Source organism: Staurois parvus, unplaced genomic scaffold (assembly GCF_062004578.1).
Source record: "Staurois parvus isolate SC_StPar_1 unplaced genomic scaffold, SC_StPar_1.0 ptg000470l, whole genome shotgun sequence".
Classification (NCBI taxonomy): domain Eukaryota; kingdom Metazoa; phylum Chordata; class Amphibia; order Anura; family Ranidae; genus Staurois; species Staurois parvus.
The window spans coordinates 3,447,610-3,459,980 of NW_028318266.1; the positions used below are offsets into that span (position 1 = coordinate 3,447,610).

Consider the following 12,371-nt stretch of genomic DNA (forward strand, 5'->3'; position numbering starts at 1 on the left):
TTACTTAGGGCCACAGAATTGTTACTCGGACAGACACAGAATTGTTACTCAGGGACAAAGAATTGTTACTGAGGGCCACAGAACCGTTACTTAGGGCCACAGAATTGTTACTCAGGGACACAGAATTGTTACTGAGGGCCACAGAACTGTTACTTAGGGCCACAGAATTGTTACTCAGGGACACAGAATTGTTACTGAGGGCCACAGAACTGTTACTTAGGGCCACAGAATTGTTACTCGGACAGACACAGAATTGTTACTCAGGGACACAGAATTGTTACTGAGGGCCACAGAACCGTTACTTAGGGCCACAGAATTGTTACTCAGGGACACAGAATTGTTACTGAGGGCCACAGAACTGTTACTTAGGGCCACATAATTGTTACTCGGACAGACACAGAATTGTTACTCAGGGACACAGAATTGTTACTGAGGGCCACAGAACCGTTACTTAGGGCCACAGAATTGTTACTCAGGGACACAGAATTGCTACTGAGGGCCACAGAACTGTTACTTAGGGCCACAGAATTGTTACTCAGGGACACAGAATTGTTACTGAGGGCCACAGAACTGTTACTTAGGGCCACAGAATTGTTACTCGGACAGACACATAATTGTTACTCAGGGACACAGAATTGTTACTGAGGGCCACAGAACCGTTACTTAGGGCCACATAAACGTTAATCAGGGACACAGAATTGTTACTGAGGGCCACAGAACCGTTACTTAGGGCCACATAATTGTTACTCAGGGACAGACACAGAATTGTTACTGAGGGACACAGAATTGTTACTGAGGGCCACAGAACCGTTGCTTAGGGCCACAGAATTGTTACTCAGGGACAGACACAGAATTGTTACTCAGGGACACAGAATTGTTACTCAGGGACACAGAATCGTTGAATTAAAGAGTATGTCAGACAACATGCAGAGGAGTGGCAGAGGAGGCAATGTTTTAGGAGCGAGCAGACGTGGCAGCAGAGGAAGGGGTCGAGGCAGCACTATTCGCAGCCAGAGGCCAGTGCTCCCGGTGTCATCCAGCGGTCGTGTCTCCACCGACAACCCTGCCGTCGTCGATTGGTTGGCTCGGTCGTCTTCCTCTTCCCAGGTCACCTCTGACACCTACAGCCAACGGTCGGTGGGTACGTCAGACACAACCATTAGTTGGCATGGCCCGGGAGCAAGCCCACTGAAATCACGTGTCCTCTACCTGCCCCTGTCCTTTGGTGTTCCCTCACCAAGCGAAGTATCGCATGCTGTGGGCTCAGCCCCACTGTACAGTGAGGAAGAGCTAACAGAGGGCGGTCAGGAACGGGGGGAGACATCCGCCTTTTCAGCAGCCAGGCGAAGAAGTAGTGGCGAGGAGAGTGGCTCGGTAGCCGGTCTAGAGACAGGTCTGTCTCCTGACCCAGACGCAGCCGAGGGGGCTAGTAGTGAGGCGGAGACCCTACTTGATGATGAGGAGGTTGATCGCACTTGGCAGCCTCGTCGTCATCAGGCAATTTCTTCCGCATCATCAGGAGAAGAGGGTGGCAGCTTGGCAGTGAGCGAAACAGTCGGTGGGTTGCCCAGGAGACAGCAGCAGGGTCGCAGCAGTGTCAGTGGAGGCAAACGGCCACGGAGTAGAGCACCAGCTCCACTGCAGCCTACCACCACGGCCAGTAGTGGTGCCGGTGTGCACGGAGGAAGCAGCAGTCAGCCAGTGAGGAGTATCGGGGGCAAAGTTTCCTACTCGGCGGTGTGGCAATTTTTCGTCAAGCCGCCCGAGGAAGTAAACGTAGCCGTATGTCGACTATGTGGCCAGCAAGTCAAGCGTGGCCAGGGGGCCCATGTTGGGACTACAGCGTTGCGTCAGCATATGCAGCGTCGCCATTTGGTGGCCTGGGAAAACCGTGATAAAGATACGGCGGTTCTGCCCGCCCCAGCCCCCGCTCCATCACCCGCTCCGTTACTTGCTCCGTCACCCGACGTCAATTGCCCTCCATCAGCCAGTCAAGGCTCCAACACCTCTGCTGAGGGGAGTTGTCGCTCGTTGGCATCTTCCGCTCGTTCAGATGCTCCTTCTCCTGCTACTCCTCTTCACGGATTCCGTCAGCAGTCTTTCTTGGAATCCGTTTCCAAGAGACAACAGTTTGCGAGCACGCACCCGACGGTGCAAAAGCTGAACGTCCTCCTGTCCAAGTTGCTGGTGCTGCAGTCCCTCCCTTTCCAAGTGGTGGACTCAGCACCTTTCCGAGAAATTATGGCTTGTGCCGCGCCGCGGTGGAGAGTGCCAAGCCGTCATTTCTTTGCCAAAAAGGCAGTGCCAGCCCTGCATTCACATGTAGAAGAGATGGTGGGCCAGTCTTTGAGCATGTCGGTCTCTGCCAAAGTGCACGGCAGCGCCGACGTGTGGAGCTGTAACTACGGTCAGGGACAGTACATGTCATTTACGGCCCACTGGGTGAACGTGGTGCCGGCACAGCCGCACCAGCAACTTGGACAGGTCACGCCGCTTTTGCCTCCACGTTTGCACGTCCTTGGTCCACAAAAGATGTCCGCCTCTACCACCTCTTCTTCCGCCGTGTCCTCAGCCGCCACCCCCGTGCCAAGTCCCATTACCCGACCGGCATATCACATGTGCAGGGCGCAACGGTGTCACGCTGTTCTGCACCTGGTATGCCTTGGCGAACGTAGTCACACAGGGGAGGAACTTCTGAGTGTAATGAACAGAGAAATCGACAGATGGCTGTCTCCGCGCAAACTGAAAATCGGAACCATGTTGACCGACAACGGAAAGAACATGGTGTCTGCTATGCGTCAAGGAAGGTTGTGCCATGCAACATGCATGGCTCACGTGTTCAATCTGGTTGTCAAGCGGTTCCTAAAATCCACCATCCCACTGCAAGACATCCTTAAAATGTCACGTAAACTTTGCATGCATTTCAGCCATTCCTACACCGCAAAGCACACCCTCATTGAGCTGCAGCGGCAGAACGGAATTCCACATCATCGCCTGATCTGCGACGTTGCAACAAGGTGGAATTCAACCCTACACATGTTAGACCGCCTTTACGAGCAGCGAAAGGCCATCACCGATTTCCTGATGTTACAAGCGGATAAAGGTACTCCCCTGTGTAACTTCGATGTCAGCCATTGGCAGCTCATGCGTGACACCTGCCGCTTGCTGAGGCCCTTTGAGGAGGCCACGCTATTCGTAAGTCGGCAGGACTATGGGATGAACGACGTCATTCCTCTGTTGCATGTCCTTGAACAAATGCTGTTAACAATGGCTGGTCAGGGTGCGGTAGACGTGGCGCACAGATCTCAACGCCACATGACCCCTGTGGGGGCAGGAGAGGAAGAAGAGGAGGAGGTAGAGGAGGACATTTGTGCTCAGGAATTATTGAGTGAAATGGGTGGTTTTTCCACTCAGCGGACAGGAGTGGAGGAGCAGGAGCATCTGGTAGAGGAGGAGGAGGAGGAGACAGAGGACCCAGATGCACCGTGGCAGTATGCTGTGGAGATGGAGGCAGGGAGTCCCTCGCATTCCTTGGCACAAATGGCCCATAGCATGCTCGGTTGCTTGCGTAGCGACAGCCGAATAATAACCATCAGACAGAGGGATGACTTTTGGCTGTCCACCTTGTTGGACCCTCGCTACCGTTCAAAAATGGTGGCCTTTTTCACACCTTCACACCTATTCAGTTGGTCTCTGCCTTTGTGCGCCAACGTCCATCCTCAGACACTGTGGGCCCTGTGCGCTCGCGTTCCGCTGCCATGGCAGCAGGGGAGGGGTGGGGTGGTAGGAGCAGTGGCAGCTCCACCAGCAGCGGCTGCCTCAGTCTGCAGTCGATGATGAGTAGCTTTCTTCACCAGCGCAGTGAGGAAACTACTAACCAGCCGCAGCAGCAGCAGCAGCAGCATCAGGTGGACCTGGAGCAGGACCTCAAACAACAGGCTTGGGCCTACTTGGACAGCACCCTGCCAACCGAGGTAGACAATCCCCTTGACTACTGGGCAACGAAACTTGACCTTTGGCCCCAACTAGCTGAATTTGCCCTTGAAAGGCTGTCATGCCCGGCCAGTAGCGTGGCATCGGAGCGCGTGTTTAGTGCGGCAGGAGGTATTGTAACTCCGCGGAGGACACGACTGTCCACCCAAAGTGTGGAGAGACTCACGTTTGTGAAAATGAATCAGGCGTGGATTAGTCTGGATTTCAAACCACCAGTTCATGACACAACTGACTAAATCCGCCATGAATCATGCCTCAAACATGTGCCACTTTCAGGTTTCCTCACACACTGCTGGTGTGTTCCATTTTTTGTCATAGGGTGCTGGCAGATTACGGGCCTCCTATAGCTGCTGCCAGGCCCCTAATCTGCCATGGGCCCCTGTACCGCCTCCTCATGCTGCTGCCAGGTCCACAGTGTCTCATGCCATGTGCCACTTTCAGGTCTCCTCACACTGCTGGTGTGTTGAATTTTTTGACATAGGGTGCTGGCAGATTACGGGCCTCCCATAGCTGCTGCCAGGCCCCTAATCTGCCATGGGCCCCTATACCGCCTCCTCATGCTGCTGCCAAGTCCAGAGTCTGTCATGGGTCCCTGTACGGCCTCCCATTGCTGCTGTCTCCATCGCCACACTCTGCCATGTGCCACTTTCAGGTCTCCTCACACACTGCTGGTGTGTTCAATTTTTTGACATAGGGTGCTGGCAGATTACGGGCCTCCTATAGCTGCTGCCAGGCCCCTAATCTGCCATGGGCCCCTGTACCGCCTCCTCATGCTGCTGCCAGGTCCACAGTGTCTCATGCCATGTGCCACTTTCAGGTCTCCTCACACTGCTGGTGTGTTGAATTTTTTGACATAGGGTGCTGGCAGATTACGGGCCTCCCATAGCTGCTGCCAGGCCCCTAATCTGCCATGGGCCCCTATACCGCCTCCTCATGCTGCTGCCAAGTCCAGAGTCTGTCATGGGTCCCTGTACGGCCTCCCATTGCTGCTGTCTCCATCGCCACACTCTGCCATGTGCCACTTTCAGGTCTCCTCACACACTGCTGGTGTGTTCAATTTTTTGACATAGGGTGCTGGCAGATTACGGGCCTCCTATAGCTGCTGCCAGGCCCCTAATCTGCCATGGGCCCCTGTACCGCCTCCTCATGCTGCTGCCAGGTCCACAGTGTCTCATGCCATGTGCCACTTTCAGGTCTCCTCACACTGCTGGTGTGTTGAATTTTTTGACATAGGGTGCTGGCAGATTACGGGCCTCCCATAGCTGCTGCCAGGCCCCTAATCTGCCATGGGCCCCTATACCACCTCCTCATGCTGCTGCCAAGTCAAGAGTCTGTCATGGGTCCCTGTACGGCCTCCCATTGCTGCTGTCTCCATCGCCACACTCTGCCATGTGCCACTTTCAGGTCTCCTCACACACTGCTGGTGTGTTCAATTTTTTGACATAGGGTGCTGGCAGATTACGGGCCTCCTATAGCTGCTGCCAGGCCCCTAATCTGCCATAGGCCCCTATATACCGCCTCCTCATGCTGCTGCCAAGTCCAGAGTCTGTCATGGGTCCCTGTACGGCCTCCCATTGCTGCTGTCTCCATCGCCACACTCTGCCATGTGCCACTTTCAGGTCTCCTCACACACTGCTGGTGTGTTCAATTATTTGACATAGGGTGCTGGCAGATTACGGGCCTCCTATAGCTGCTGCCAGGCCCCTAATCTGCCATAGGCCCCTATATACCGCCTCCTCATGCTGCTGCCAAGTCCAGAGTCTGTCATGGGTCCCTGTACGGCCTCCCATTGCTGCTGTCTCCATCGCCACACTCTGCCATGTGCCACTTTCAGGTCTCCTCACACACTGCTGGTGTGTTCAATTTTTTGACATAGGGTGCTGGCAGATTACGGGCCTCCTATAGCTGCTGCCAGGCCCCTAATCTGCCATAGGCCCCTATATACCGCCTTCTCATGCTGCTGCCAAGTCCAGAGTCTGTCATGGGTCCCTGTACGGCCTCCCATTGCTGCTGTCTCCATCGCCACACTCTGCCATGTGCCACTTTCAGGTCTCCTCACACACTGCTGGTGTGTTCAATTTTTTGACATAGGGTGCTGGCAGATTACGGGCCTCCCATAGCTGCTGCCAGGCCCCTAATCTGCCATGGTCCCCTATATACCGCCTCCTCATGCTGCTGCCAAGTCCAGAGTCTGTCATGGGTCCCTGTACGGCCTCCCATTGCTGCTGTCTCCATCGCCACACTCTGCCATGTGCCACTTTCAGGTCTCCTCACACTGCTGGTGTGTTGAATTTTTTGACATAGGGTGCTGGCAGATTACGGGCCTCCCATAGCTGCTGCCAGGCCCCTAATCTGTCATGGGCCCCTGTACCGCCTCCTCATGCTGCTGCCAGGTCCAGAGTGTGTCATGGGTCCCTGTATGGCCTCCCATTGCTGCTGTCTCCATCGCCACACTCTGCCATGTGCCACTTTCAGGTCTCCTCACACTGCTGGTGGGTTCCATTTTGTCATAGGGTGCTGTATGGCCTCCCATTGCTGCTGCCTCCACCGCCACACTGTGGCTCCACACTCTGGTTTTGGCCCCGTGACTGCCCAAATGAGTGAAGTGTGCGGTGATTCTAAGATCGACGGCACTCATCTGCATGTCATACTGACTGACAGTATTATTTCTCTTCCCCAGCAGACTCCAAGGGCATTTAAATTAAAGGTACAGTGTTCTGCACTAATATAAAGGCTCTCTGAAGCCTAGAAACACCCTTTTTATAAGTTAAATTCGCAGCGAATATATTCGGCTCAAAGCGAATTTATTCGGCGAATTCGGCGAATCAGCCGAACCGAATTTTTGAATAATTCGCTCATCTCTAATTCTCACTTTATTGCATGTGAAAAAAACTTTCAATGCCAGAAGTACCAAACCAAAAGGAATCAAGTAAGAAAAGTTTATTGTTATCGTTTATATACAGTACACAGTATATTTTTTATCCAAATAGGGGAATTTCTTTGTTTCCTTAAATTGTAAACATGCATTTTATATATTCATCTGTATGAATTAAACTTGCTAAACAATGTATTTATAAAACATTTATAAATCAGCCATGTTTTGATGCTTATATTAAGAAGGATATGACTGCTTTATATTACATTATCATTTACTGTATTTTTTTTAGTTTATTTTTTTACAGTAATTGTAAGTAAACACAAGAATTACAAGTAATCTCTATAGACTTGTAAGTATCCCAGGCGGTAGTGTGCGATGCTTCTTCTATATATAAATAATGGCACATCATTGTATCAGTAGAATGTGACTATACTTATAGATAATACTACAGACAAAGAGCTAAATAGAGCATTTATTAATCTATATCTTTTTTGATCCAAAAATTTCAAATCATTATACAAAATTCATATATAACATTTTATTCTTCATAACATTTTTTAAACTGATTTTATTGAAAATGTATATATATATTTTTAGTTGATCTACTTTGTATTTTTCCGATATACATATTTTAGATTGAACCTTCTTGAGTTGCAGCTCCCCTGCATTGTCCTTTCTTTAGGTGATAGGGTAAGTGTGTGTTCAGTGAATCATGATATGTTAGTAAAATACACTACTTCTAACAAACACAATATTTAACAGAATTTATTGATGTTCATTTGTAATGAAAAGTTGTGTTCTACAAAACTCTTGTAATTGAAATAAGAAACTCCTGGAGATGCTATTTGGCTATCATTAAAAAAAATTAAATTGTTCACTAGGAGATAAATGTGTATGTATCAGGGGCGGACTGACAACTCATGGGGCCCCCGGGCAATAGGGGATCATGGGACCCCTGTGTCCTTGCCCAAACTCAAAAAAGCCTATGAAAATGGTACCAGGGGCATCTTATGGGGCCTCCTACTGACCCCGGGCCCTCGGGCAGTGCCCGAGTTTCCAAATGGTCAGTCCGCCCCTGGCCTTGAGTCTTCCTATTGGTCACTGAGACCTCCTTTCACAATCTAAAAAAATTTGAAATCTAGGTTGCACAATGACCACCCTTAGTTCAAAATATTATATCTGAAGATTGTAGACATTGATTTATGAAGAAGTTGCTAACTTCAATGCATTTCATGCTCAGCTTCATCAGAAAGACAGAGGAGATATAGTGCAAATCAAAGACATATATGTAGTTGCTGATGCCACAAATGAAAAGCAAAAGCCCTCAATAGCACAGGGAAGCACAGGGGAAGGTGATAATGGCTTGGGCACCATCAATGGAATGCATTTCCGCCTTTTAATATCCATTGCCCAAACTTTAAAAGACTCTTACCTTGACTGCTTATGCAGATACTGCTGGGCAGTAACTATCCTGATCCAGCAGATAGCTTCCCTACACAGATTTATACAGAAAACACTATTTTTGGGTTCATTTAAGGTTCTTGAATTTGAAGGTTTTTGAAGGTTCATTTAAGGTTCTTGAATTGAAGGTTTTTGAAGGTTCATTTAAGGTTCTTGAATTGAAGGTTTTTGACCCCTAAAATGCATTGGTTGTTTTTTAGTGTAATAAATGCACTTGGACTCTTTTATCCCATGGTCTGGTGCTACTTCCATTGGTCCACACATTTTTCTAGAAAAAAGCATCTGACAGGGGTTCTAGCCTTGCCCTACTCTAATAACGAAAATTATTTTATTTTGCTGGCGGTGATTGTATGAAAAAAAAAGTACCACAGGCTGGTTGTATTGACGTCGATTGATGGATCGACTTCAGTACAACCAGCCTACTCATTAATGGTTTGAATTTTTGTTGGTGCCTGCTGAGCCGGCCAATAAGGCTAGATTTAGACCTTGGGGGGCCTGGGGCAGTTCAGAGTTGGGGGGATCTCATACACAGAGTTGGTTTTGAATACATTAACCGTCACACATTTTCAAAATGCATGACACAACGTCATTCTGAGATCACAATATTATTTTATTCTTATTATTTATTTGTTTTAATTATTTTGTATTTTCTATATTGTTTTATGTTATTTTTGTATGGGGGGTGGCCCCTTCTGTCAGGAAGCCCTGGCAGTTTCCCTTTTTCTCCCTTATAAATACGGCACTGCTAGACAAGATTTGATTCAGCTGTGGCCAACTTAATAAATTGAAGAATTTGGTCAGAAAAAAATTCATCTGAACAGTGACCGCAGCCAATCAGATACTGTCACTATCGGGATATTTTAATAGCCACGAATGTCGGCTTTAAGAACACAACAACCTGCAGGGAAGATTTGTCCATCCCTGCTGTTAAATGTGGATGGGGGGAATGAGGGGCTTTTCTCATGTATGGCCAGCTTAAGCCTATAAAACTTTAATATTTTTAAATTTTGTAAAATTCTATTCACTTTCTGCCTATTTTAGAATGCATGAACAATATTGCCTTCATTCGCTATGTATACTATCACAAAAAATCCATGTGAACATTTTTATATTCAAATAATTTTTATTAAGGTTTAAACATACATAAGTAATATTAGATATTCGAACATTTTGGTTCACATCGAGAAGAACATTATATGAGAAATAAAGACAAAGGGAAGTGAAGGAACCCCACCAAGTGGCCGGGGAACTTGTATTTCTGTGGTTCAGTTACATGAGAGGTATGCTCCGTAGGTTGTGAACCATTCTAGGAGACAAGTGGGGCATAAGAGTGGGGAGAACATGAGGATAGTGGAGGGACAGGGAAGGAAGTGGGGGGGAGGGAGGGTAAGCACCAATTCAGTGTGGGCAGATAGTATTGTATTCCTTTCGAATAGTAGTCATTTTATTGAGCAACTGGGGTTATTTAACCATCGTGACCAATGGGTTTTAAATTTATGGTAGGAGGAATTATAGAGTGCGGTTCTTTTTTCCATCTCGCATTGGAGGTTGAGATCGGAAATGAGGCGGGATAATAAAGGGGTTGAGGTGGATCTCCATAATTTGGTGATGTTAATTTTTGCGGCTGCTAGAATGTGGATGATAATAGTGCGTACATTTACAGGGAATATGTCTATTCCGACGTGGAGAAGAGCTAGGGCAGGATTTGGAGTAATTGAAGTTCCTGTGAGTGATGAGATGATCTGGAAAACCTTGTTCCAATAAGATTTAAGGGATTTACAATCCCAAAGTATGTGAAGGAGAGATCCCTGTTCTCCACAGTGTCTCCAGCAGAGTTGTGAATGTTGGGGATAAAATTGGGATAACTTAATTGGTGTCAGATACCATTGGTGCAGGATTTTTAGGTATGTCTCCCAATGGGAGCTACATTTAGAAGCTTTAAAGGTGATAGTGAATGTTTTTTCCCAAGTTTTTAGAGTGATTGGTTGGGAGAGATTCTTTTCCCAATTGAGTAAGGAAGAGTTGTAAGTAGTGAATTGTATTTCGGTTATGAGTGAATAGAAAGTCGAAATTCCTTTCTTCGGGTATTGTGTCTTTTGGAAGAATTGTCGTGCAGTTGCAGGAATTTCTATTTCAAGTGGTATTTGTGTTTTGCGAAGAGAGTGGGTTATTCGTATATAGGTATATTGTTCTTTGTCGGGAAGATGAAATTTATTTTGGAGGACGGAGAATGGGTCTAGTGTGTGTTTTGTGTAGAGGTCTTGGATATGGGTTATACCGAGGCTTCTCCATGTTGATATATTTAAGTGAGGAGTGAGGAAGTGTAGGGATGAAAGGGGGGTGGGAATTTTTACATTGCTCTTGTTTGCTTGATTGTGGACATGTAAACATTTTTAAAACATTTTTTTTTTACCCTTACCATGCAGTAATTCTTGCCCCTAAATATGAACACATCTTTGTCAATGGGGTTTATTCTTCTGGGATTTCAAGAGCTCCATGGTTTACAAGATTATCTCTTCACTTTTATCCTTTTGATTTACATTATGACCATATGTGGAAATCTTTTGATCATCACACTGGTGGTCAACACCAAGAACCTCCAGACTCCCATGTATTTCTTCCTCACTCTGCTCTCTTTATCAGACCTCATACTGAGCACAGATATTGTGCCCAACATGCTTCATGTGGTAGTCAACGTGAGGACTAATATATCTTTTGTTGGCTGCATCACTCAGTTCTACTTCTTCGCCTTTTCAGAATGTTTAGAGTGTCTTCTTCTCACAGTCATGTCCTACGATCGCTACTTGGCCATCTGTAGCCCCTTAAATTATATTTCAATCATGAATAACATATTTTGCAAGAAACTTATTGTGACGTCTTGGATGTTGAGTATTTCTATATCAATTATCAATGCTCTGTCTCTAGGATTACTTCAGTTTTGTGGCACTAATATTATTGACCATTTCTTCTGTGATTATTCGCCTTTGATAGAATTATCATGTTCTGACACCTCGTTAGTTCAATTGCAGGTTACCCTGCTTAGTTTTCCTGTGCTTGTTGTTCCTTTTATTGTTATCACCTTCTCTTACATAAATATTATCAAGATCATTCTAAAGATTCCATCCGATACTGGGAGGCAGAAAGCCTTCTCTACCTGCAGCTCCCACCTCACTGTTGTGTCTATCTACTATGTTACCTTGATCTCTATGTATGGCTTCCCAATCAAAGGGTATTCCCTCAAAACAAGCAAACTCTTATCTTTGCTGTACACTGTGGGGACTCCATTAATGAATCCTATTATATATAGCTTGAGAAACAAAGATATAAAAAATGCCTTTAGAAAAAAGTATCAAATGTTTTGTAGAATTGTATCTTAGGATATAATGGATGGGACTTCCTAGAAAACTGTTCTGTACAGTCAGGGCCGTCTTTAATCACTTGACCTCCGGAAGGTTTGCCCCCTTGATGACCAGGCCATGTTTTGCTATTTGGCACTGTGCTAGTTTAACTGGTAATTGCTTGGTTATTTAACACTGTTCCCAAATTAAATTTTTTCACATAGAGTGTTCTTTTGGTGGTATTTAATCACTATTATTGTAAAACAAAAAAGACTGAACATATTAAAAAGAAAGCAATGTTTTCTGCTTTAAAATATATCCCATAAAAAATATCAAAGCATCTAATCTCTTCATAAATGTGGGCCAAAATGTATTCTGCTACATGTTTTTGGCAATCAATAAATCCAAATAAGTTTATACTAATTGATTTGTGTAAAAGTATAGAAGGAGAGATATGTGCAATATGTCTCTTTATTAAAGTATATATGCAGGAACACTCACATAGGTAAGGTAATAGTAAGCATGAACACCGTGGTTAAACAGTAAAGTGGTATCCAGGGTGAAAAGCCGTCATCTATTTTCGGTATGGAGAGGTCAGCTTGGCGCTGGAGCAGCATAGTAGCTGGAGGGGAACAGCGGTGAGGCCGGCCGGCGTGCACGTCCTCCCTCAGAGCCAGGTGGAATGCACACTGGAACACAGC

General features: G+C 46.6%; 1 protein-coding gene across 1 annotated transcript; it reads left to right on the plus strand.

Moving 5' to 3' along the window:
* The first annotated feature begins 10,776 nt into the window (after positions 1-10,776).
* LOC149452566 (olfactory receptor 11L1-like) lies at positions 10,777-11,895 on the plus strand. The gene has a single exon (XM_089689210.1). It carries the CDS (start codon positions 10,777-10,779, stop codon positions 11,707-11,709), a length of 933 nt encoding a protein of 310 aa, XP_089545336.1. The 3' UTR covers positions 11,710-11,895.
* Positions 11,896-12,371: the final 476 nt, after the last annotated feature.